The 27553-nt window shown below is 45.8% G+C and overlaps 1 protein-coding gene across 1 annotated transcript in view; it reads left to right on the top strand.

Annotated features, from left to right (window-relative positions):
* OTOA (otoancorin) overlaps positions 1–27553 on the top strand; it is a 72255-nt gene that overhangs the window by 34610 nt on the left and 10092 nt on the right. Inside the window, exons 22-26 of the mRNA XM_084818467.1 lie at positions 4724–4911; positions 9385–9540; positions 11849–11991; positions 13514–13650; positions 16437–16534. Of these exons, the coding sequence (XP_084674593.1) occupies positions 4724–4911; positions 9385–9540; positions 11849–11991; positions 13514–13650; positions 16437–16534 (722 nt within the window). The remainder of the gene's footprint in view (positions 1–4723; positions 4912–9384; positions 9541–11848; positions 11992–13513; positions 13651–16436; positions 16535–27553) is intronic.

Raw genomic sequence — 27553 nt, 5'->3', positions numbered from 1 at the left:
TGGTTTGTTGTGTCATCTGATCCTGAGTGGTACGGGTTGTTTGAAGGTTAAATAATTGTCCAATAACCCTACAACACACCATGACTGGGTTTGCACAATGGGTTGCTGTTGAACCACAGGTTGTTTGTTGAGAGCTTCAGCTATCGGACGGTATAGAAATGTAATGAATAAATGAATAAATGAATGAAATAAATAAACCATGGGTTAGCATGTTGTCTGAACCCAGGACATTTTCTGCAGGGAAATTAGTAGGAGAGCCGTTGTACCACTTCCATATCAAGGCCTGCTTTTGACACATCCACTGTAAAATGTTAAATTTCACTTTTAAAAACATATGGGACAATCATTTTACAAAAATCCATACCTTTATCAGGCCAACCCAAAGGTCACAAAATAGTGTGCAAGCTTTCAAGTTCACCAGAACTCTTCATCTGGCTAGATGGCATCCCTAGGAAGCTTAGCACAATTTACTTGCTATTTCTCTGTTTAGCACATTATGGTAGTGATCATATGGTCTAATCCACGTTCCTTAGTACAGGGATTTCATAAGAAGACCTTAAGGTTCAAGCTAGTTCCACGGTTCTGTGATTGTAGAGTGAGAACCTAGCTTGCCTCTGCAACCATCTCCCAGTCTTGAAACGCTGTTTCGCATCTGCCCCATTCTGGCTTAGGTAAATAGGCTAAACTAGACCCGATGATGAAGAACAGGGTTAGCCATGGTATTTTAAAGTGTTAATTGCTGCAGAGGTGTCAGGACTCAAATCAGGACCATGGTGGCACCAGGAAACACTTGTTAACTTTTTTCTCCCGTGTCATTTTCCAATTAACTGCCCTCCCCCACCCCCCACCCCCAGCTATTTGTCCTGCAGGGCAAAACATATCCATATGATACCTGTATGTTTTGCTCCACGTGGCAAATAGCAGCTCCCTAATCACATCTAGTTTGACCTGAATTTGCAATAAGGAGAAAATATCAGGCACATGAAATGGAACCAAACCTCTAATAAATTCATTTGCCTTGAAATTGCCTGCAGATCTCATGTGCTCTGGGGAATTTAATAGGCTTGTTTTTTCCAGGGCGAAATAAAATTAAGTTTCTACAGAGGTGGCCTCTGCATGAGTACTGTTTACATGAGAATGAGAACCCATCTGTCCATTTGCTTGTAAAACTGTGAAGCTATTTCATTTCGACAGTTGTCAGATGGTTGTTGAATGCAAGGTTTAATAAGTCTTTCTAGGCCCTCCCTCCATTGGCCCAGCAAATACAATCTTGTTAGAATGTTTTGCTGGCTTCTGCGGTTTTATTTGATTGAAGTGAATCCTTCCTTTTGCTTCCGCTCCAAGTACAAATCTGTTTGATACATCCTCACTGCAATTTGTTTAGCACAGGGAGTTCAGCAGCATCTGTGATATTCTGCTTCACTACAAGAAATGGTGAAATCCAAAGATGATTTAATTTTACTATTTTATTTTTAGATAACAATTGCAAACCTACACTTTTCTAAGGGGCTGGACAAACTTTAATTTTTTAGGAGCCATGGCCTCTCACGCTACTGCTTAGAACTAACGTTAGGCAGTGGTTGCAGAATGCACTTCTCCACATCTAAATTTGGGTGCAGCTCTGACGCATGAGCTGGTCTTGATTCCTGGTGGGTTTATGGAACGGTGATGCTTTGAAATGCAGAGCTTCCCTTTAACATGCAACATTTAACAGGGATGGGTGGGGCCGTAGCTCAGTGGTACAGTCCCAGCGTTGCACGCAGAAGGACCAGGCTTCAATCCCCAGCATCTTCAAGCAGGGCTAGGCAAAAATCCTGCCTGAACCGCTGCAAAGCCTCTGCCGGTCAGTGTTGGCAACCCTGGGCTAGAAGAATCAATGGTCTGACCCGGTATACGTCAGCTTCCTATGTTCCTGAAAGCAAACCTCTTTTCCTGCAGATGCCCCTGCTGGAGGAATCTTCCTCTGAGGAAGTGCCAGAGCCCCCAGAAACAGCCAACACCAAGGAGCCACTCATGGCAGGAGATTTGGGGGAGCATGTGGTCTCAGGGGAGATGATCGGGGTTCTGTCCCCACAGGAGGAGGGGAGTTCCACCTCTGAGGTGGAGGCTAGGCAACCTCCTAGCCCTCGAGGGCGTCGTCACCTCAAGAGGCAGGCCAGTAGGGCTCCTTTAAGGAGAAGTGCTCAGATAACAAGAGGGACTCCTCAAGCGGGAGGGACTCCTCAAGAGGGAGGCACTCCTTGGGAGCAAGGCCCACAACGAATTGTAGCTGAGCCCTGGGAAGGGCTCATGAAGCTCTGGCAATATACACCTGCAGTGTCAGTCTAGCCATTGCTGGAAGCAACGTTTTGTACCAGCTCCAGTGCCTTGTACCACTGACCTTGCCCAGTGATTGAACCTTTGTGATACTGACCTTAGACTCCTGTTTGATTCTGCTTCTTGGACTGCATACTGCATCTGACTACTTATCTGTGTTTGGACCTTGGCTGCTCTTCAGAGCTCTCTTTTGGAACTCTCCCTCTTGCCTGTTTACTGACTTGCTTTTGGATTACCCCTCAGTTTAACCTAACACTGAGCCTAATCAGGCCATAACAGGACAGCAATAATATGGAACTTATTAACCTATTACTTATAACACCAGGTGAAATTATGTCTCTCTCTAGCCTGGTATTGTCTACTTTGATTGGGAACAGTTCTCCAGAAACTTAGGCAGAGGTCTTTCCAATCACCTGCTACCTTCTCCTTCTTTAGTGGAGATGCCAGGGATTGAACCTGGAACCTTCTGCATACAAAGCTTGTGCACTAACACTGAGCTATGGCCATTCTCCTAAGAAGCTGCCTTATCTAGAAGACTATTGGCATGTTGGACTAGGGCTGGGTAGACCTAAGTTCAAATCCCATCTGCACTTGATGTCAGGGGTGTTTCTGGGCGTAGAGAGTGGGATAGCAGTTCAGATTCTGAAAGAAAACCATCAGACATGGGGGAGGTGTTTTCCCAGGCTAGTCCAGATATGAGTAGGCCTGCTTCTCGGGTTACAAACATCCAGATGGCTGAGCTTGAGGGTCCCTCCTCACCCACCCATCCCTGTGAGAGGCAGCGAACAGGAGGATGACCTAATAGATGTCAGGTGCAGGCACAGAGCAAAGAGAGAGAAGGCAGGGGCAGAATTTAGACGGTCTACCCGATTGGCTTTGCATGAGAAGCTACACTTAGAGGCCTCATGAGAAGAGAGGGACCTCCCCCCCTTGAGTTAGGCTAGCGAGACCACCTCCCTCTTCAAATGGCCGGCAACTCTTGTAAATTCCATTTGAATCCCCTGAAGGCATTCCTTTGTAGACTGAGAGTTCCCTGAGAATTTGCATCTGTATGACCCTGTGAAGTAATGGATTAAAAGCTGTAGACTGAAGCCTCTCGTCTGTGTATGTTTGGGCGTTGAGGTGAAGTGGAGGCTAAGGGAATCCTGACACTTAGTTATGAAGCGCACTGGATGACCTTGGCCCAGTCACTATCTCTCAAGCAAACTTATCATCTGAAATATATAAGCCACTTCCTGCAGTCCTCTCACACACTATAGTGACCAAGGGAAGCCAGGATGAGGCTATGTATAAAAAAGATAGTATATGAGGATAGAATTAACAGTAGGTCAGGGATGGGTAACACTTTTTTAATGAAAGGCCGATAACCTGTGAGAAAACTAAATCACTGGCTACATTGGATTGTGGGCAGAGGCAGAACCAAAAGTGGGCAGAGGCACTACATTTTCTCTTTCTTTCTGCTACTCCCTTCTCTCTCCCCCCCCTTTTATCTCCTCCCCACAGCCATCAGCCCCATCTCTGCTCTTTCAAAGTTCTCTGCTCTTTCTACTCAGGCAGAGAGGGTGCCAGGACGCTGTGGGTGGCATGAAATTTGGCTGTGCCCCTGCAAGTTCCCCACCACTGCTGTAGATCATGACTACAATCCAAATCCCATTGAAATCAGTGGCAAAACTACCACTCACAGAGATCCATAATACAAAGAGGTCATGATGAGCAAATGCAACTTCTGCACTGTGGTGGACTTTGTCTTTCCCGCTCCCTACATGGTAGCATTCTAACAAAAGGGAATATATTCCCTCATGAAGGCTCCTCCTCCTTCAGCTGACACCCCGAGCAGCCATTCCACCAGCCCTGTTAAAAGAATTTCCCTCTCTTCCCTTCCCATTCCTTTTTCCTTGTGTGTTGTGTCTTTTTAGATTGCAAGCCTGCATGCAGGGACTGTCTTGTTTAACTGATTATATGGAAGTCGTTCTGGGAGCTTTTCTGACTGACGAGCAGCATAAAAATACTTCAGATAAATAAATTGCTGTTGATTAGGATTCCATTCAAGGAGTTTGTGTTAGTGATCAACCTCTTCGCTAATTTTCTTTACATAGTTGTGGAACTCCCTTTCCAACGCGTTTACGTTAGCTTCTTCTATATGGTCCTTCAGATGACTGGTCAAGACCATATTTTTAATGGTGAAGATGAGCTTTTAATGGTTAATGTCACTCTTTGATGTTATTGTTACTCCCTGGTTTTATTGTAACATAGCTATTTTTTTTAGCTCCAGTCTTTTTGTCATGGTTTGATATTTCTTTTGTTGCTTTCCTTTTTATTATTTTTATTTTACTGTACTTTGTCTCAAGTGCTCTTTGAAAAGAAGGGCAATCCAGAAATATGCTAAATAACATATATTCCATTCCAGATTGTGCTGACGTCACAGCACCGACCTCAGACGAGATTATAAAACTATCAGAAGCAAACATGTTTTGGTCCGTTCAGGAGCTGATGTGCATGGATACCAGCACTTTTGCCAAGACTGTAGAACTCCTTGGCTCTGTGGACAGTTTCAACATATCTCAGCTTTTTGCGTTGAAAGAGAAAGCTAAGCAGGTAGTTATGAAAGGTGGGAGGGAGGAATGAAGTCCAGATTCCAAAGAACATATTTAAGGGAGCACATGAGTTTGTATGTCTGCTAAGGCCAGATCAAAGCTCAGTCCTTGGACAGAAGGTGGGGCAAATCCACACAACAAGGTCAAAAACAGGCTGAGGTTAGAAACGCAATGGGGACTTCACCCTGCTCCCATCCCAACAGGGCTGGCCCTGCCATTAGGCAGAGTGAAGTGGTTGCCTCAGCCAGCTGAAGCTAGGAGGCAGCAGCAAGTTGTTGGAGCAGAGTATGGCTGCCCAGTGCCCCCTAAGCTAGCCAGCTGCCTTGAGGCGCAGTGGAAGATGCTGTCCCATCACCACTGTTGAAATAAGATTCAACTGTGTGTCCAGTTGGCTTTTGTACATGGAATAGGAGGGGACACCACCTTGTTCTTTGCCTCAGAAAGCAAAATGTCTTGGGCCTGTGCCCCAATAAAAAGCCAGTTTCTGAAGGAGCGATTTGAGGGACCACTTTCCCCCATACTAGTCTGCCTGCACTCTGCCAAGGGCAGTTAAGCTGGTGAGTACAAGAGAGAGGGCCTCCTCAGTGGTGGCCTCACCCTCTGGAATCAGCTTCCATCAGGTGTTCATCAGGCCCCCTTCTTTGCAGGTCTTTAGGAAGGCTCTGAAAACCCACTTGTTTCTGCTGGCCTTTCTATAGTTTATGGGCTGCAGGTTTTATTGGTATCATCTGTTTTCATAGTATTTTTATTGAACGTTTATTTATTGCTTTTCTATTGCATTTTGCATAGTTTTGTATTGTTTTTATCTTGTACACTGCCTTGAGAGGGTTCCACCCTTCAAGGTGGCCTAAAAAATCATTTTAATAATGTATATATACCTTTCAAAATATGCAGGAACAAAAGCTACAGCCATGGAACAAAATTAAACTGCCTTAGTCTTAACAGTAAGATTGATTGGCTGATTTGCTTTCATGTCAGGAAGCTGTTATTATTATTATTATTATTATTATTATTATTATTATTCCTTAGAGAGTGATCTCCAACCAAGAGAAATTATCATCAAGATTAACATTCACCAGCTGTGCTCAGCTGGGAGATACGTACTTTTGTAACGTACTAAACTGCTCACAGTCCTTTGGTCAGCAGATATTTTTAGCAAAACTACACTGCTAAGCTCAAAATGCAAAGCAGACACGACTCTGAAATAATTTGTGTAGTGCTAATGGGTGCCTAATTTTGAAAACTGAGAGGTCACACCATCTGCCGTGGTGGAATTTATCCCTAATCCCAGATGTAGGTAGGTGGGCTGTAGTTATTCAGTGGCGACAAAAAGTACTCTGCACATGATCCAATGTGCTCTCTTTATGAATTCTTTTACAGGTCTGAAACAGTTTCTTTTCTGATCTCTGATTCCAGGGCTTAATAAGAACTTATATGCGGGGGGCAGGGGGTGGGGGATCTACAGTTCAGTCAAAACCTTGTACCAACTAAGATACTTGTGAAACATATGTAGTAGTGAAGAAGGTGGTTTTTTTTTTTTTAAAGCACATTATTTTTAATTCCTCAGTCTCATATCTTAGGCAGGGCTGGCCCAACACATTTTGCCATCAGTGGCGAGGTCCACATGCAAAAGCCAACCCTGGCTGGCAGTTGATTCTGACTTCACCACTGGCGACAGGACAGCATCCTTCATCACAAATGCTGCAGTGAAGCAGCAGATGCACTCACATGCTTCATGTGAGCAGAGCAATGCATGTAGGAATGTATGAGCATTTTGTTTCTGTTTACAAATTATGCTGACATGTCCTGTTCACAATCCCGAACGCAAGCAGGAGCACTTTTATTTTTTTTTTAGAAATGTTTGCAAATTCCCCAATTTGCAATTGTGTTGGAAAAATGCATTAAAAATGCGCACTTTGAAATGCGCATTTCCCCCAAAATATGGATGTTTACACTTTGGTCAATGGGGGGAAACATATGTACATACTTTTGAAATGTACACACAGAAATGTGCACTTTTCCCATTCGAATGAGCCAAAAAACAAGTTGAAAACAAAAATACAAGTCAGCTAAAATGAGCTTCGAAGAGATTTTCAGATAATTTAGGCCAGCTTGAAAATCACTGGCTCTTCCATCCCTAGCCTGTGCTGAGGAATTAAGTCAGGGGCCTTTCCGTACAACACTGTCTACAGTGGCCAGTTGTGAATAGCCAAAAACAGGACATGCATCACCCAAAAATAGGACAAAAGAGGACACTGCTTTGCATAAAATGTGCATATGCTATTTTATATATATATATATATATATATATATATATATATATATTAATGCACATTTTGAAATTATAATTTAAATAGAAATATAGCACATCTCACGATAGTGTGGAAAACTGTGACCAGGTGACCTGTGTGCCTTGCCTGTTCAGTCTGCTGTCCAGATGCTGTTGGTGGGGAACTTCAAGGCCCCTGAGCTCTTCCTTCTGATGGTTCTTTATCTTTAAACCAGGCCTGGATTAGATAGCCCTTCAGAATAGAGAATACCTTCAAAATAGAAGACAATCCTCTGCCGGCCTTCAAATGGAGGACTGACCTCTGTAGAAGGTGACATATGGCCACCCTAGCAGTGTCTGTGACACATAGGGAGAAGGTGACTAGATGAGAAAGACAGCCCAAGTAAGCAAAAAGGAAGTGTCACCATCATCAGGCACTGGCTTAGGAGGATGGCAACAGCTCAGGAGGAATAGTTAGCGGAGCTAACACCAGCACCCCCAGCATCTGTCTCCTGAGGCGGCCACTTCACTCTGCCTAAGAGTAGCACTGGCCCTGATAGGAAAGGGCAGGGAGAGAAACAATTTAGGAAAACATTTAAATAACCATCCACCATCTGTTCTCAGTCTTAAAAAATCAATACTTTTTGTAAATGAGGACCTACTTTACTTACACATTCTCTCTTTCTTTCTCTCTCTCAGCCCTGTTGCATGAGATTACAAGATTTAAATCACATTCACAGCCCCATTATGGTAGCTTTGTGCTGTCCTAAGGCTACCTACAGTGCTGCAGCTAAAGGAGATTAAAAAAAAAGGTGTCCCCAACAGTGGCACAAGATGTCTCACCATGTGAGGTGGGAGGACACACTGTTGCCTCCCTCTCCAAATGCCTCTGAAGGATCTTCCCTGAGAGTGAGACTGTCAGAGTTCCCCCGTTGACCTGCACCCCCTGAGCAACTCCTTAAGGATCTCTTGCCTCCTTAAGAACCCCACCTTCCTTCTTTTACCTTCTCCTTCCCAATAACATGGGGTTTAGGCTGCAGGCATGGGGTGACTGACACTGTAGACACAGGGTTTAACCACAACAGTTCAGTGGTAAATTAAAGCAAGCAAATCACAACTAAAGGCATTTACACAATAGAGCTGAGTGAGACAAAAGGCATTAAGAGAAGTTGCAAAACGCAAGTTCCTTTACCCTAGCTATACTTATTCTCCAGGCTGCTGCATCCTGCTTGCTCTTCAGGCTCTGGTCTCCCTGACTCTGTTCTTACCCTCTGGTCTTTCTGACTCTCTTTTTGTACCCTCCTCCCTCAAAACTTAAAGTACAGTTTCAAAACTGAAGAAATGAAATTTTACTGGGAAAATGAAACTGAAACTTAACAGGGGAAATGAAACTACTCCTCTCAGAGATACCTCCTCCCAACATCAACAACAAAAAGTCCAGGTCTCTAAGCCTGACCGTTTTTCTCTTTTCCTCTGTAGGCCTCAAACCTTCACAGAGGCATTGTGAGCAAGGTGGCCACAGACCGCTTGTGCCACTACAGCACAGGTGGGCTCCAGGGCCACCTCACCCATAATGCCTCACTCTGAGAAAGACCTCCTCAAAGTGAGGCATTTGGGCCTGGTGGTCACTTCAGAGATCCTTCCACTGGCTACTTTCCTGTTGTGGAAATGTGTCTGAGTCCTTCTTTAGAGAAAGGCATCAGGCCTGCCTGCCAGCTGCTCTGGAGAGCCTCACCAGCCGCAGCAGGAAAGTGTCCAGTGGGGCTCTGTGGAACACCCATCCAATGCCTCACTCTTGAGGGGTCGTTCCTCAGAGCAAGACATTGGGCTTGGCTGGCAGTGAACAGGAAGTGATGGGTGACCTCCCTGGCGATGGATGGCGGGGGCACGTGATCCACCAATCATCCCAATCCACTGCCTGAGATGAGGGTTTCATCCTGCCTCATTGAGAGGGCCGGTCCTGGGTGTCCTTTATTTCTTCCCCATTCCCGATTCATCTCACACATCTCCCCACAAGAGGCCTGAACAACACTACAAAACTTCTATACAAGGCTCACTAGAGCCCTGAAGAGAAGCACTTCTCTTAGGTATATGGTGGGAGGAAACATTTCAACATTTTATTGCAGGTCCTACTAGTGCTTGCTAAACAGTAAAGCTTGCAGTTATATGAACTATATTTGTTAATCAGCAGGTTTGTTTTTAAAGGTTTGGGGCCCACTGACAAGCTGGAAGAGTTATCATGTCGTTTCTCTTGGGCACATTGCCACGGCGCTAAATGAGATTGAAATTGGAGCGCTGGACTTGAGTTCTGTTGATACCATTGCTGCACTCAGCCAGCAAACAGACTGGAACCCTGTACAGGTAAGTGTGTCTTGCGAGTCCATTGAATGGAAGGAGGTGTCGCTTTTCCCCCCTTAGATAACTTTCATTGTTGTTTTATGTAATGGTATCATAATACTTGATACAGAATAACGCCGAACAGTGCTTACAGTGATCAAATTCTAACATTTAAAATGGTCACAAATTAAAGAAAAATATTAAGCATTTAAACACAAGCTGTTTTATACCAAAACTTACATTAAATCATGCCCAGTAAACAAAATGGTTTTAGGTGTTCCCTGAACTTTTTCATTCGAATCAATAATGAAAAGACACAATTCTTCTATACATCAAGCTGCTATTGCTTCTCGGCCTATTAGCTAAGATCACGTGTTGCCAAACTTTTAATAATGAGCTTCCCTCCATGAAAAAACAACTGCCTCTCAATCCTAAAGAGCTGAACCAGCTAGCAAACCTGCCACCCATACTAACCTTGCAGAATATTGTTAGACTTTCTCCATCTGCCTATGCAGTGAGAAGTTCCAGGGGCCATGGATTTCTTTGGATGAAAGAACCTTGGAGATGGAAGGCTATTTTGGAATATTTTGCTTTATTTGCAAAATATACAGATCAAGCATAACTGGAGGCAGACAGCACGTTCTCCTACAGGGGAGCCCAATTTGCTCCCCTACAAGTGGTTTCAAACAACATAGTTTGATAACAGGGACAGTTCCAGAGGTGTTTCCAAATAGGATGGCTATGTGTCCTCTTTTAGAGAGGGCAGTCCTCTGTTTGAAGGGCTGTCCAATTCCAGTTTACAGATAAAGAACCATAAGCACTGTTGCTCATTCACAGTTAGCACCTGAACAGCAGACTGAACAGCCAGGCACACTGGTCATTTGGTCACTGTCTACCACAGTATAGTGAGATGTACTGTATTTCTATTTAAATTATAATAATGATTCCTAAATTTGTGTCAATACATATAAATTAGCGTATGCAGCGTATGCAAATTTTATGCAAATTTATGCAGAGTTTTATGCAAATCATCCTGATGAGTTCCAGGGGCAAGGCAGCCCTCCAGCCACTAGAGGTTGTCCACCCCTGGATGGGTAAAGTCTGTTCAACTCCTGATAACCGTCCCCAACTCTGTAAGATTTCCCTCCCTCTTTAAGAGCCATTGTACTGGGGGCATCTCTAACCAGCCTAAAATCCTGCATTTAAATTCTGCTTCCATTTTAATTGCAGGATCATAATGACTCCCTTTTTCATGTGCTTCCTTTTCTCCCACCCCCTTCCCCCTCCTTCTCCCCGTATCTGAGTCTTCCATTATCTTTCTTTGATCTCGCTCCTCTTCTTGCCGCTTTTACTCTTTTCACAGAGGAAACTGAAGCGGAACACAACGGGGTAATTTGATAGCTCGTTATCTGCGATCTATTTAAAAATGGAACAAAGGGCATTTCGTGCAGGAGACGCCTTGAATGATCACGGCGTCACATAAAGAGCCCACAAACTTCCGTTAAGGAGCATCTCAGTCACAGGATAAAAGCTCCGTGTGAAGGAGCCCTGGGTCTCAAAACACTGTGAACCATTTTCACATAACACAACACTAGAAGCACTACATAAATAAATATTTATCTGAAACATTTGTATCTTGTCTTTACAACTCTAAAGGTCTCCAAGGCAGCTGACAACATGTAATTAAACTGGTAACATTAATTAGCCCACCCTTTCACTGAAGGCTTCTCCAAAGATAACTATCAGTTCTGATCCAGGACTATCCTCTGCCCCTAACAGCCCCATCCCTGAAATGGCTGCTAGGAAAACCAGCCGGTGGATCACTCTTATAGGAGGCATGGCTTCTCCTTCACTGCAAAACATATCTAAGCACAGTTTAGACAGGGGGCTTCCAGGCAGAGGGCTCCTAGCACTACCAATGAGAAGACATTGTGCAGCTATTCTGTCTTCTCAAGAGATTTTTCTGCAGTAAGGGAAAAGGCAGAACCACCAGTGGGAAAATATGGGTGGTGTTACCAGTTGAAGATGATAACATCTGGACACACACACACACCTAAAATTCTGTGAATAAGGCAGGGTGATGGTGTCATAAAAGCCTAATCTGGAAGCTCCCTGCGACAATCACGGTGGATCTAAGAACTGTTCTTTTTCACCTTCAATCCAAAGGGCACTTTCCATTATTGCTATGTTGAAAACAACCTGAGATCTGTGGCTCCAGATTAATCAGTTACAGCTTAACTTCCTGTGTGGTACAGCATCATGTATGGCTCTTTCTAGTGTAACTGCATTTCATTGACCTACATGTATGTTTGTTTGTTTGTTTGTTTTCCAGGCCAAATCCATTTTAGAGGGCTTTCTGGAAGACTCAGGTCAAGTGATGGACACCCTGAAAAGCTTTGATTTGGCAGGACTAGGTGCTAACCTTTGTGCTCTGAACTCCACAGAGACTGCATCTATAAACACAATTGAATTCAGGTACAACTAGTGATGTATGGATTTTATTAAATCAGTTCAATCTGTGTTTCGCAGATTGTCAGGCGTCATTTGTTCCATCATTAATGGAATCGGATTTATTTTAGGGGTGTACAAGAATTTTGTTCCTGGTTGCAAATGCGCATTTACACAAGTGCGCATTTGCGCAAATCCCCCCAAAGTTAAAAACCAGTCGGCAAGTCTGCCCAACTCAGGAAAAGCAAGTCTGTGGAGGAATCTGCAAGCTGGTTTCACAGAAATCCAAGTTCATTTGGATCCATTGCAGATTTCTCTGTCATCCCTAGGTATGACATCTTCTTACTTCCATTAATGGCAGTACTTCTAAAAGATAAATTACAGGATGATGATGATGATGGTAACGTTTTTGAGAAATGTACAAAACGTTCCTTACAAAAAAATTCTCAGGCTTAAAAATAGTACTAAAATTTAACAGCTCAAAACAATACTTAGAATATTAAAAATAGCAACAATAAAAACATATCAGCATAAAAAGCATCTGTCATAAAAGTCCATTGAAGTGGCAAATAATTAAACATTAGAAGACTGTTGAAATTACAAATGCCTTCAATAGACAAGTAAAAACAAGAAGAGGGGGAGCCTGGAAGACCTTCATAGGGAGGGCATTCTCCAGTTTTGGGGGCACCACTGAAAAGTCCAAGTCTCTTGAACCCACCCACCTAATTGATCTTACATAAAGAGAGAATGGGGGCCTATGTACTATGTCTCCCATCAATTATTTCCAAGTGCATATTTTGCCTGGCATAGATGTGGTTGGAAGCTTTGGCAGGACAGCAAAATAGATACTCATACAATCATAGATGCCATTGTTTATTGTTTATTTTTACTAGCAAACAGACCCCGCTTGCAACATTTACAATAATAAAGGAGATTGTGTCTGTCTGTCTTTCTGTCTGTCCATCCATCAGCACCATAGTGCCCAAACTGTGAAATGTAGGCATCTGAAACTTGGCATGTATACTAAGGGAACTCTAGGGGTGTGCACCTCTGGGTTATTTTGTTTGTTAAATTTTGTGAACCGCCCAGACAGCTTCGATTATTGGGCAGTATAGAAATGTAATCAATCAATCAATCAATCAATCAGTCAATTGCATTTAACAGTTTAGAACAATTGATTTAAATCTGTTCATGTGTTTGAAACCTGCAGTAACACCTCCAGCCACTAGCGGATGACTTCCCTAGCGAGCACGTAGCTTTGCAGTCCACATTGTTGAAGCCAGGGAAAATTAGTACATTGAGGGATACAGTTCTTTGCCTGCCCCTCCCCCCTGCTGCTCATTCTGATTTGTGGCCACTCTGTAGGACACCACTGTAAGCTATGGCACAGATGAATGGACAGACAGACATCCTTTTTTACTATTATAGATAACTGTATAGAAAGAATCTCATGCATGAAGCAGCACTAAGACAATTTCAATATTCAGCCTTTTCAACTGATGTGTAAAATTACAGGATGTGATGGAGTCTCCTTTTGCCCTCTCTGTAGCGCTGTTGTTGCAAGAATCGGCTCTTTGCTGTGTAGTGCAAATGTTCTGAAAGGATTTAAAAAGAAGGCAGAGTCTGTGTTTGGAATTGCTACAGAGTGGAACAGATCCATTCTGCAGGAGGTTGGTACCATTGCAGGTAAGAATTAGGCTTATGCATCCATAGCAAGCAATGAGTTTCTCAGTGATCTGGTTCACCTCGTACTACATACCTCTGAATCACAATAGTCAAGGAAAAAATAGGAGAAAGATATATAGAGACTCTCTGTGAGACACTCAGTGCTAGCTTCAGGTTTTGCAGGAGCTTTGCGTAAGAACCCCTGAATGGGTTCCCTCCTCAACACCACTGTCACTACCAGGGCTGGCCCTCCCATGAGGTGGGGTGAATCCCCTGCTTCACGTGGCAGACCAGGAGGAGCAGTGAATTGTGCATTCCCCCATCCCCCTCACCAGGGGGCTCCCAATTGACATGTTGGTGGAGTGAGGTGGCGGCACTATTAGGTGTTCCATGGACTCTCGCCAGCTTTGCTTGCCGCTGCGGCGAATGCTACAGGAGGAGAGCAACTGGCGAGGCTCTCCAGAGCAGCCACCTGCCCTCTGTTTTGCTCTGAGAGGGTTGTCAGAGCAAGACAGAGGATGGGCGGCTGCTCCAGAGGAGTCTTCCCACCCTCTGGCTCACTTTAAGAACCCTCTCAGAGTGAGACAGAGGTGACATAGGCTCTCTGTTTGATCCACGCTAGCCACAAAAGCAGACTGCCTGGCTGTTCAGAGAGCTGGCCAGGTTCAAATGTCTGGCTCTGAGGGGCTGATTCCTCAGAGCTAGGTATTGCCTGGCTAGAGAGGTATCCCAAGAGATTGCCTGTGTTGCAGGTGATCCCCTGAGACACCCCTTCTCCAGAGCAGTCAACAGGCGATCTCCTGGGACCCCTCTCCAATCAGTGCCCAGCTCTGAGGAAGGACCCCTCAGAGCCAGGTATTTCAGATAGGGTGGCTGTCTGCAGAGCCACGCTGGCTGTTTTCAGCAGCTCTTCAGAGAGCTCAGCCACCACTGGAATGCAGCCCCCATGGGCTGGAAGAGATTCAGCACCCCTGCATTAAACCCTCCCTCCCTCTTCTGCAGGATCTGGTTAAAACTGTGTTGCACATCTTTAGCGTCGGGGATGCTCTGACTTGGCTTCCTGCATTGAGCAGGGGGTTAGACTCGATGGTCTTGTAGGCCCCTTCCAATCCTACTCTTCTATGATTCTATGATATACCCAAAACACTGTCTGCTGCTTGAGAATCGACAGACTCTTGTCTGCTTTTTGTATTCAGTGCAACTTGCGCGTGCGTGTGGAGAAATATTTTAACTTGAATATTTTATATTATCCTGTAATCCTTGCAGCTTTGCAGACTAAGTTAAAAGCATAAACAATTAAATAAAACAATAGCGACCAAGTAAAACAGTGGAGTCTGCAGCATTCTGGCATAAATACATTTTAAAAACAATGGTCTAGGAGAATAAAAAGATTTTCACCTAGTGCAGAAAATACCAAAGTCATTGCCAGACTAGCACCCAGGCGGGAAAAGAGTTTCAAAGCCATGACATCACAAAGACCCCATCTCTCGTCAACATCCACCACATCTCTTACAGCGGAGGGGTGTAGTGGTGTCCTACAACTGCCTTCCCCAACCTGGTGCCCTCAAATACCTTGGACTACAACTCCAAGCATCCTTACCATTGGCCATACTGGCTGGGACTGATGGAAGTTGAAGTCCAAAACATCTGGAGGGCACCAGGTTGGGTAAGGCTGTCCTACAGAGTGGCTACAACTCAGAATTAAGAGCACTTATGTTTGTTTATTTATTTATTTATTTATTTATTTCTATACCGCCCAATAGCCGAAGCTCTCTGGGCGGTTCACAAAAACTAAAACCAAACAACACACATATTGAGCAACATATTTATGTTGAAATAATGAGCTCAACATTGCCCTCTAGAAATAGACAGATCGGTCTTATTTCTGGTCCATGTCAATTTCACATGTTTTCATAAATCTATTCTGTCCTATTTCTACATGGATGTGCATTTAAAAAATCTGCACATAAATTATATATAAATGTGTATTAAAAATGTATTTTTAAAAATATTTTTCACAACATTCTAGCCACATTTTATCAAAAGGTAAACATTTCTAAACATACTTTATCATAATAGATGCATGCTGTAACGTACATTTTTTGAGCCAGGAACTGCATTGCAAAATTCTGCTCTGATCTAGACAGTAGTACCAGAGTTTCAGATCAGGTCCCTTCTGATCAGAATCTGCAAAGATCAAATTCCTCAGGCATCCATCCTGCTATCCTGTGCCTGTTTACTCCAAAGTAAGTCCAATGGGGCTTACTCCCTAGTAAGTGTGTCTACGATTGTAGTTTGCTGTGCAATCTAGTGCACCATTTACTTAGAAGTCAGCTCCGTTGAGTTAAACTTAACTTTATGTTGAGTTGTGTGACGTTGGCCCATAAAATATATGGCATAACTTATTTTAACATTTGTTTCTTGCATGGGACTGACGTTTTGGTGTAAACAAGGTAGAGATTATTATGACAGAAGTATTGGAGGAAGGGAGCAACAAACAGGGAGAAATGGTACCGTTACCTTTAAAACAGAAACAAAGTAAAGCAAAAATTGGATTGCTAAAGTAATTTTTACTAGACTTGCTTCACATCAAACATTAATTTAATTGCAGAGAATCTCCTTGTTGTCTTAGAAGCCTGATTTCCCAGAGGTGTCTGAAAACATGTTAGAATCAAATATTGATCAGCTAAAGCATGTGGAACATCTAAAGTGCACATAAGCCGCAAATTCAGCTTAATTGTGTAAGGTTCCGTTCTGATATCTTTCTCCCTCTCTCCCTCCCTCTCTCCCTCCCTCTCTCTCTCTAGCTGGTTTAAATGAGGAAGAATTAAAAGCTCTTGATAAAGAATTGATGCCATATTTCCAGCCAGCAGCAATAAAATGTATCCCTGGTGAAATGTTCAAAGTAAGTATGAGGATGTTTCAGTTCTTTTCTTCACTACTTCTTTGTTTTAAACAAATGGTGATGTGAGCAGATGCCTTCATTATGGGCATGTTATGAAGGACTTCTTCTCATGTGCCTTTCTTAATGGTCAATTATGGTGTAGCAGTTAGAGTGTTGAGCTAGAACCCAGGTTCAAATCCCCACTCAGCCATGATGCTCACTAGGTGACCTTGGGCTAGTTATTACCTCTCAGCCCAAGCTACCTCACAGTATTGTTGTGAGAATAAAGTGTGTGTGTGTGTGTGTGTGTGTGTGTGTATGTGTGTGGAAGGGGGAACCATATATACTGCCCTATGCATTCTTGGCCCCTTCATGGATCACTGCCTTGTTGTGGCGAAGGGGCTTGCGTAACTCAGTGAAGCCATAAGCTATGCTGTGCAGGGCCACCCAAGACGGACAGGTCATGGCAGAGAGTTCTGACAAAATGTGGTCCACTGGAAAAGGAAATGGCAACCCACTCCAGTATTCTTGCCAAGAAAACCCCATGGAACGTATCACAAGGCTAAAAGATATGACGCCGGAAGATGAGCCCCTCAGGTTGGAAGGTGTCCAATATGCTACTGGGGAAGAGCAGAGGGTATTTCCAAGTAGCGCCAGAAAGAGTGAAGCGGCTGGGCCAAAGCCGAAAGGACACTCAGCTGTGGATGTGTCTGGCGGTGAAAAGAAAATCCGATGCTGTAAAGAACAATATTGTTTAGGAACCTGGAATGTCAGATCAATGAATCAAGGTAAGCTGGAGGTGGTCAAACATGAGATGGCCAGATTGAACATCGACATCTTGGGAATCAGCAAACTAAAATGGACAGGCATGGGCGAATTTAATTCAGGTGACCATCATATCTACTATTGTGGGCAAGAATCCCTTAGAAGAAATGGAGTAGCACTCATAGTCAACAAAAGGGTGGGAAAAGCAGTACTGGGGTACAATCTTAAAAATGATAGAATGATCTCAGTACGAATCCAAGGCAAACCATTCAACATCACAGTAATTCAAGTCTATGCCCCAACCACTGAGGCCGAAGAAGCTGAGGTTGATCGGTTCTATGAAGACCTACAACACCTTCTAGAACTAACACCAAAAAAAGATGTCCTCTTCATCATAGGGGATTGGAATGCTAAAGTAGGAAGTCAAGAAATCACCGGGATAACAGGCAGGCATGGCCTTGGTGTACAAAATGAAGCAGGACAAAAGCTAATAGAGTTTTGCCAAGAGAACATGCTGATCATAGCAAACACTCTTTTCCAACAGCACAAGAGGCGACTCTACACATGGACGTCACCAGATGGTCAATATCGAAATCAGATTGATTATGTCCTTTGCAGCCAAAGATGGAGAAGCTCCATACAGTCAGTAAAAACAAGACCTGGAGCTGACTGTGGCTCAGATCATGAGCTGTTTCTTGCAAAATTTCGGCTTAAATTGAAGAACGTAGGGAAAACCACTAAACCTTTCAGGTATGACCTAAATCATATCCCTGATGAATATACAGTGGAGGTGAGGAATAGATTTCAGGGATTAGACCTGATAGACAGAGTGCCTGAGGAACTATGGACGGAGGTCCGTAACATTGTTCAGGAGGCAGCAACGAAATCCGTCCCAAAGAAAAAGAAATGCAAGAAAGCCAAGTGGCTGTCTGATGAGGCTTTACAAGTAGCTCACGAAAGAAGGGAAGCGAAAAGCAAGGGAGAAAGGGGAAGATATACCCAACTGAATGCAGAGTTCCAGAGAATAGCAAGGAGAGATAAGAAGGCCTTCTTAAATGAACAATGCAAAGAAATCGAGGAAAACAACAGAATGGGAAAGACTAGAGATCTCTTCAAGAAAATTGGAGATCTCAAGGGAACGTTTTGTGCAAAGACGGGCATGATAAAGGACAAAGAAGGCAGGGACCTAACAGAAGCAGATGAGATTAAGAAGAGGTGGCAAGAATACACAGAAGAACTATACAGGAAAGATCTGAATGTCCCTGATGGCCATGATAGTGCCGTCACTGAACTTGAGCCGGACATCCTCGAGAGTGAAGTCAAGTGGGCCTTAGGAAGCATTAGTAACAACAAAGCTAGCGGAGATGACAGTATTCCAGCCGAGCTATTTAAAATCCTAAAAGATGATGCTGTTAAAGTGCTGCATTCAATATGCCAACAAATCTGGAACACTCAACAGTGGCCACAAGACTGGAAAAGGTCAGTTTACATTCCAATTCCAAAGAAGGGCAACGCCAAAGAGTGTTCAAACTACCGCACAATTGCGCTCATTTCACATGCCAGCAAGGTGATGCTCAAAATCCTACAAGCTAGGCTTCAGCAGTATGCGAACCGAGAACTACCGGAAGTACAAGCTGGGTTTCGAAGAGGCAGAGGAACTAGAGATCAAATCGCCAACATTCGCTGCATCATGGAGAAAGCAAGAGAATTCCAGAAAACCGTCTATTTCTGCTTCATTGACTACGCTAAAGCCTTTGATTGTGTGGATCACAACAAACTGTGGCAAATTCTTAAAGTGATGGGAGTACCAGACCACCTTACCTGTCTCCTGAGAAACCTGTATGAGGGTCAAGAAGCAACAGTAAGAACCAGACATGGAACAACCGATTGGTTCAAAATTGGGAAAGGAGTACGACAAGGCTGCATATTGTCACCCTGCTTATTTAACTTATATGCAGAGTACATCATGAGAAATGCCGGGTTGGATGAATCAGAGGTCGGAATTAAGATTGCCGGGAGAATTATCAACAACCTCCGATATGCAGACGATACCACCCTAATGGCAGAAAACAAAGAGGATCTAAAGAGCCTCTTGTTGAGGGTGAAAGAGGAGAGTGCAAAAGCTGGTTTGAAACTCAACATTAAAAAAACTAAGATCATGGCATCTGGCCCCATCACTTCCTGGCATATAGAAGGGGAAGAAATGGAAGCAGTGACAGATTTTACTTTCTTGGGCTCCAAGATCACCGCAGATGGTGACTGTAGCCATGAAATTCAAAGACGCTTGCTCCTTGGGAGGAAAGCTATGGCCAACCTAGACAGCATAGTAAGAAGCAGAGACATCACCTTGCCGACAAAGGTCCGTCTAATCAAAGCTATGGTTTTCCCAGTAGTAATGTATGGCTGTGAGAGCTGGACTATAAGGAAGGCTGAGCGCCGAAGAATTGATGCTTTTGAACTGTGGTGCTGGAGAAGACTCTTACGAGTCCCCTGGACTACAAGGAGGTCAAATCAGTCCATCCTAAAGGAAATCAACCCTGAGTGCTCATTGGAAGGACAGATAATGAAGCTGAAGCTCCAATATTTTGGCCACCTAATGCGAAGAGAAAACTCCCTGGAAAAGACCCTGATGCTGGGAAAGACTGAAGGCCAAAGGAGAAGGGGACGGCAGAGGATGAGATGGCTAGATAGCATCACGGATGCAATGAATATGAACTTGAGCACGCTCCGGGAGAGAGCGCAGGACAGGAAGGCCTGGCGTGCTATGGTCCATGGGGTCACGAAGAGTTGGACACGACTGAACGACTGAACAACAACAACAACAAAATGCATTCTTGGAGGTAGGCTCTTATAATGATGATAAATGATAAATGATAACAGATAAATAACAGTGGCCATAATCCATCAATGAGGATTCTTCTGTGAACAACTGCAGTTTCTCCACTGTGAAGCTATGGTCAGAAAGAGATCTGTGTGTGTGTGTGTGTGCGAGAGAGAGAGAGAGAGAGAGAGAAGGTTGGACCCAGATTTAGCCATACTTAGAGAAGACCCCTTGAAATCAATGGGGTTTATGTTAGTCATGACTAAATTAGGTCAATTGATTTCAATAGGTATGACAAAATCTGGATCAGATCCATAGTTTGCATTGGGAATCCAGGTAAGATTTTTAGTCACAGCAATGAAAGCAATGTGTCATCCACATATATGGAGTAGCATGCATGTAGCAGAGCTGTTTTACGCAGCTGTGAACCCCCATCCATCGATTCAGTATTGCTTACCGATTTTTTTTTAACTAGGGGAAATACTGTTCTATTTTTCTTTCGATACAATTATTGGTACAGGGGCTGTGGTTTGGGAAAGTTCAGAAAAAGCCCTGATCTCTTCATGGGCATCTCTTGAAGAGAGTCAGTGTTTAAGCTGTATCATCCATGCTTGTAAATTCAAAATGGGAAAGATTCATAATCCAGACTTAAGAGTTCTACTTGAAATCACCTTACAGCTCTCTTTATACAAATTAAAACCTTGGATATTATAATTTCAAGAACAAAGCAACCTTTTGCAGAAGTTCAGACATACAAAACGTTGTTAATTTATATCGTGAAAAGAGCTTGCTACCTTGTGGGTGAGAATTTCTTCTGAGAGATATAAAACAATATGCAAAATCAAGGGCAACTCAGAGGCACTGTTGTAAGTGTCAGTTGTACAAATTGCTGTCATTGTTCTACATGGAAAGATAATTACTGTACAATTATAATAACAGTGCTGGGTTTTAAAAGGAGGCTTAATCATATGGGCCACACTTGGCAAGTTATTTTGCACTGGAAGGAAAGATCCATCAGTGAGCTGGGGTATGACATCCCTTCATTTTGCGGCTCACATCAATAGCAGTGCTGCATGTCTAATGTTGCATGCTGCAAGCAAGAATGAAGGCAGACAACATATTTTAAAGCTGCTGAAGCAAAAGGATGGGGCAAAAACCACTAGGATAATGAATGGTCATATACGAGTCATGGCGTGGTCCAAAGGTATTGCTCTCCTCAATCCCTGCACTTAGTCTGAGGTGGAAGTACTTTGTGGTTCCACATGGACCTATGGCCTGATTGGAGTCTACCTGGAGAAGAGCCTTCAGTGTAGTGGCCCCCTTTCTGTGGAACTCCCTGCCTCTGGAGGTCAGGCAGGCACCAACACTGTGTTGTTTTCCGTGCCTCCTGAAAACAGCTCTATTCTAGGAAGCCTTCCTTGGTTGACCAACCATGGTTTTTATTGGCACTTTATTTTTAAAAAACAATAATTTTAATATGGTGGTCAACTCTTTTTAGCTTTTTATTCTTTTATCTCTTATTGTTTATCGCTCCAGAATCTCTTCAGATGAGTGGTGTACAAATGTTGAAAATAAATAATAATAATAATTAATAAATAAATAAATAAATAAGTACGCTGACAGACACAACATCCCCATTGGCCAACCGCCAACCTTCGTATGGATATATTCGGATGGCATTTGTTTCTTGTTCTGGTCACATTTGGTTAATTTGCCCTGACTGGAGGTGATATTCATCTTTGGCATTAGCCAACCAGAATGTTAGGGGGAGGGGTGTTAATTGTCAGGGTGGAAACTGAGCCCAGAGAGCCTCAGAGCAGTTCGGATTCTGAGGAGGAACAGCTATCCGTGGGAAAGGGACCAGCTCATCCCTCCCAGGCTCAGCACCTGGCAGAGATTCCTCCTGCCAGCATTCCTAAGATAGATAGCGACCCTGGCAGTGAGGGAATGCAGGAGGGGGGCTTCTTAGATGTTCGACGCAGATGTAAAGAGCGACGAGCGATGGAGGGCGGGAAAGGAGGCGTAGCACCCATTTGGCGCGCAAGCAACGGCCACCTCCCATAGACCCAAGGGAAAGAGGGAGGATCTCTCCCTAGCCCATAAGTTCTGGGTCTTCAAGTGACTCCCTTTCAAACGGGGATCAACTGACTACTTGAAGCTTAGGCCACCCTGCTGTTCCTTGCTTTAGTCGCTGGTGATTAGCATCTGAAAGAGTCATTAAGTTGTAAAAGGATTAAAGCTTTGAACAGAAATCCTTTCGTCTGTGTCTTGAGTTGGCTTTTGGAATCTACTGGGAGAGACCGCCAGAGTGCTCCTGACAGCTTGATCCCCGTTCCTCTTTTTTTTTCTTCTCTCTCTCTCTCTTCTCCTCCTGCCGAATGGAGGGTGCCAGGGACCCGGCAGTGCAAGCTCTGGCGCAAGAGAACCAGATCCTCCGTGATCAAGTGGCTCAACTGACGACTGCCGTACAGAATCTGCAAGCTGCGGTTCAACCCCCGCCACCTCCGATTCCCCCCCGCCGCAAGTGCCTCTGGCTTTGCCAGAGAAGTTTTCTGGGAAGAAAGGACTTTTCAGATTTTACGGGCCCAATTGGAGCTGTACATGCACCTTCAACCTGAGGATTTCCTGATGGAACAGGTTCGTGTGGGATTCATCATTAACCTACTTTCAGGCGTGGCAGCTAAATGGGCTTCAGGACTTCTTCTCGCTAATGACCCCCTGCTCGGGGACTATCAAGGTTTCATGACAGCGATGGCCAGATTTTTCGGTGACCCCCTGCGCACGCAGATGGCTTCTCGGGAGATTTGCCGCCTCAGGCAGGGCAAGGACTCAGTTTCCAGCTATGTGACAACTTTTCGCTTGTTGATGCAGGATTTACAGTGGAATGATGCCGCACTAGTGGCTCAGTTTTTGGACGGTTTGAATGACGAGATCTTGGACAAGTTGGCGCACACGCCTAGCCTGCCTACTTTGGAGGACCTCATCCAGACCTGTCTCCAGATAGATAGTCGGCTGGAGGGGCACCGGCAGACCCGGTGGGGCACCGGGGGCCGAGATTTCCCTCCTCTCATTCCCCCTGTTTCCTGCCCCCTCCCCTGCGGTGGGGGCAGAGGAGACCCCAATGCAGCTGGGAGCTACCCGAGCCCCACTGCTGCTGGAGGAACTAGAGCGGCAGCGCACAGAGCGCCGATGCTTTCGGTGTGGAAAACTGGGTCATTTCGCCAGAACCTGCCGCGCTAGACCCGCAGCTTCTCTGCCTCCCCCTCCTCTCCTTCCTCTCCCTCCTCCTCCTCGCCCCCAGGCCTGACTAGGGTGCCCCCCAAGCCTTTTGGGGGTCTCCAGTGTGGGGGTCGTTTCCACACCCGGTGGGTGCCTTCCGCAACCGCCCCCCACCCTCCCATCTCCTATTGCATGTTCACCTCTGCTCCTCCCAGTGGGGTGGGGTGGAGGCCCTGGCTTTAGTGGACTCGGGGGCTACGACCAGTTTCATGGATGAAACCTTCGCCCTCTTCCACAAGATTCCTACCCTGCCTCTTCCTGCCCCCTTGGCAGTGGAGACCATAGATGGGCGTCCTCTTTCTTCAGGCGCGGTGACCCGGATTACAGCTCCACTCACTCTGCGCACCCAGTCCCACGTTGAGCAGATTCAGTTTCACTTGGCCAAGGTTCCCCAATACCCAATCATCCTGGGTGTTTCTTGGCTCTCTAAGCATAATCCTCAGATTTCTTGGGAGCTTCAGCAGGTAGAGTTTGCGTCTCCCTACTGCCAGGAGCATTGCCTCCCGACCAAGGCGCCAGTCCCAGCCCAGGCCTTAACCCTTTCCTCCCCCTCCTCGTCTGCTTCTGGCAGTTCTTCAGCTACCATGATCCTCCCAGAGATGAATGCGGCTTTTCGGGATGTTTTTGACAAGAAGGAGGCCAACCAGCTCCCCCCCCACACCGCCCATTTGACTGTACCATTAACCTCATTCCAGGGGCGACCATCCCCGCTGGTCAGCTGTATTCGATGTCAGAGTCGGAACTTGGAGCTCTGCAAGAGTTTTTGGACAAAAACCTCAAACGTGGCTTTATTCGCCCTTCCTTCTCCCCCGCCTGCGCCCCTACCATCTTTGTGGCCAAGAGATCTGGAGAACTCTGCCTGGTGCACGATTACAGATTTTTGAATTGGGTCTCAGTCCCCGACAAGTATCCCCTCCCCCTCATACCAGAGATGCTGGAGCGCCTGGGGCGAGCCAAGGTTTTCATGAAGTTGGACCTGCGTGGCGCCTACAATCTGCTTCGCATCCGGGAGGTGGATGAGTGGAAGACCTGTTTCGGCACCCGGTACAGAGCATATGAATACCTAGTGATGCCATTTGGGTTCGCCTGCACCCCCCCCCCCACGTTTTCGTGTTTTATGAATGCCATTTTCCGAGACTATTTGGACACTTCCTTCATTGTGTATCTCAATGATTTACTTATATTTTCTGAGGACCCCCATGCCCATCAGCACCATGTCTCCTCCGTCCTCCAGCGCCTCCGCGAGAACCATGTTTATGCCAAGCTGGAGAAATGTGCGTTTGACCTAACCTCTTTGGACTTTCTTGGCTACATTATCTCAGCTGACGGTATCAGGATGGATCCTGCAAAGGTCCAGGCTGTCCTCTCCTGGCAGGCTCCATCCACCAAGAAGGACTTGCAACGTTTTCTGGGGTTTGCTAATTTCTACAGAAAGTTCCTGCCCAGCTTTGCTCGGCTGACATCTCCTCTCACAGACCTCCTTAAGGGCAGGAAATCTCCATTTCATTGGACGGCATCTGCCCAACAGGCTTTCTAGGAACTTAAGAAGCTTTTTAGTTCTGAGCCGATGCTGTTGCATCCCGACCCAAGGAAGCCTTTTGTAGTGCAAACTGATGCCTTTGACTTTGTGGTTGGGGCGGTTCTTTTTCAGCCAGATCGGGCGGGCAGCGGTTTGCAACCCTGCACCTACCACTCCAGAAAGCTGAACATGTCTGAGAGGAATTATACCATCTGGGAGAAGGAACTGTTGGCCATCAAGTCCGCTTTGGAGACCTGGCGTCATCTGCTGGAGGGGGCACAGCACCCAGTTGAAGTTAGAACCGACCATCGCAACCTGGAACATCTTCAGACAGCCCGTGCCTTAAACCAGAGGCAGATTAGGTGGTCACTTTTTTTTTCCCGGTTCCACCTTAAGATTTGCCATGTGAAGGCCTCCGACAACCTACAAGCAGATGCTCTTTCTCGTAAGCCGGACCTCCAGCCAGGCGGTGAGGGGAATTCCCCCCCCCTCTGATTCTTCCCCCCCAGAGCCTGGCGGCAGCTGTGGTACCTCACTCTTGGGAGGAGCTCCTTCACTGTGCACAGGCTCAGGATGATTTTGTTCACACAAAAGTGGAAGAATTGGGGCTAGCCTCTGCTCCCCCCTACTCTACCCCCTTCTCTTTGCGAGGTGGCCTGCTTTACCATTCCGGCCGGGTCTATGTGCCCTCTAGACCCCTCCACGAAAAGGTCCTCCATCAGTGCCACGACTCCCCCACTGCTGGGGATTTTGGCTTCGCCAAGACCCTGCACAGAGTGGCGCGGGATTTTTGGTGGCCTCGTGTGTGTCGGGACATCAAGACCTATGTTGCCTCCTGCCCAACCTGCCAGCAGGTGAAGGCCCCCTCAGGCAAGCCCACAGGCTTGCTTCACCCCCTGCCTACCCCCTCAGGACCTTGGAAACTGCTCTCCCTTGACTTCATCACTGACTTGCCTCCCTCACACGGTAAGGCCACCATTCTGGTGGTGGTGGATTTGTTTTCTAAGATGGCCCATTTCATCCCCTGCTCCGGGTGGCCCACAGCCAGGGAGACGGCAGAGCTGTTTTTGGCACATGTTTTCCGGCTCCACGGATGGCCCGAGGGTCTCATTTCGGATAGGGGGGCCCAATTCACTGCCCATTTCTGGAGGGAGCTACTTGGGCTTCTCCATGTGATGCTCCGTCTTTCCTCCGCCCACCATCCACAGACGGACGGTCAGACCAAGCGCACCAATGTGACTCTGGAGCAATATTTGCGCTGTTATGTCAATTACCAGCAGGATGACTGGTTTTCCTTGCTGCCTCTCGCAGAATTTGCTTATAACAATGCCTGCCATGCTTCCAACTGCCAAACTCCATTTTTTGCCAATTTTGGTTACCACCCCAAGGCTTTCCCATCCACCTTAGCTCCCTCTTCGGTGCCAGCAGCCCATGACTTTTTAGAGGAGTTGAGAGTGGTACACCACCTCTTACGGGACTAAGAGGTGGTGTACCATCTCCAGTGCTAGTGGAGGGGGAGGAGGAGTTTGAGGTCGCGGAGATTCTGGACTCCCACCTTTCTTGCAGCCGCCTGCAATATCTAGTGGAGTGGAAGGGGTAGGGGCCAGATGAGCGATCCTGGGAACCCTTGGAAAATGTGCATGCTCCATTGCTGCTGAGGCGCGTCCACCAGGTGTACCCCCACAAACCCGGGGCCCCAGGGGAGGAGCACGAGGGGGGGCCTCATGGGAGCGGGGATGATGTCAGGGTGGAAACTGAGCCCAGAGAGCCTCAGAGCAGTTCGGATTCTGAGGAGGAACAGCTGTCCGTGGGAGAGGGGCCAGCTCATCCCTCCCAGGCTCAGCACCTGGCAGAGATTCCTCCTGCCAGCATTGCTAAGATAGATAGCGACCCTGGCAGTGAGAGAATGTGGGAGGGGGGCTTCTTAGATGATCGATGCAGATGCAAAGAGCAACGAGTGATGGAGGGCGGGAAAGGAGGCGTAGCACCTGTTTGGTGCTCAAGCAACGGCCGCCTCCCATAGACCCAAGGGAAAGAGGGAGGATCTCTCCCTAGCCCATAAGTTCTGGGTCTTCAAGTGACTCTCTTTCAAATGGGGATCAACTGACTACTTGAAGCTTAGGCCACCCTGCTGTTCCTTGCTTTAGTCGCTGGTGATTAGCACCTGAAAGAGTCATTAAGTTGTAAAAGGATTAAAGCTTTGAAAAGAAATCCTTTCGTCTGTGTCTTGAGTTGGCTATTGGAGTCTACTGGGAGAGGCTGCCAGAGCGCTCCTGACACACATATCCTATGGCTGTCTAGCCGCTGACTAAATAAATAGCCCTTGCTATTGGCCAGCCTGGGTGAGAGGGCCATTCCAGAACTTGAGAGAACTTCAATCTAGGAAGATGTTCCAGGCTTCTGGAGGAGGAGCAGAGCTCTCCATCCCTCTTTTGCCAACCCTCAGCAGACTACTAGCTTTTGTGGGCTTATTTGAAAGTCTGAACTACACATTACTTTCAATGATTCCCTATTTCTTTGCTTCTTAAACCAAAAGCTGCTGCAAGGCCCTTGGTCCAGATTGGGACTGTGGCTTTGGGAGTGAGAAGGAATGAGATTTCTTCGAACATAATGGAATCTCACAGTTTCTTTGTACTTACCTGCCGGTTTGGAAGTT

This window comes from Heloderma suspectum, chromosome 12, assembly GCF_057233095.1.
Source record: "Heloderma suspectum isolate Gila_16-S chromosome 12, 16-S_ref, whole genome shotgun sequence".
Classification (NCBI taxonomy): Eukaryota; Metazoa; Chordata; class Lepidosauria; order Squamata; family Helodermatidae; genus Heloderma; species Heloderma suspectum.
The sequence above is the reverse complement of the archived record's forward strand: the minus strand, read 5'-3'. Positions and strand labels throughout refer to the sequence as shown.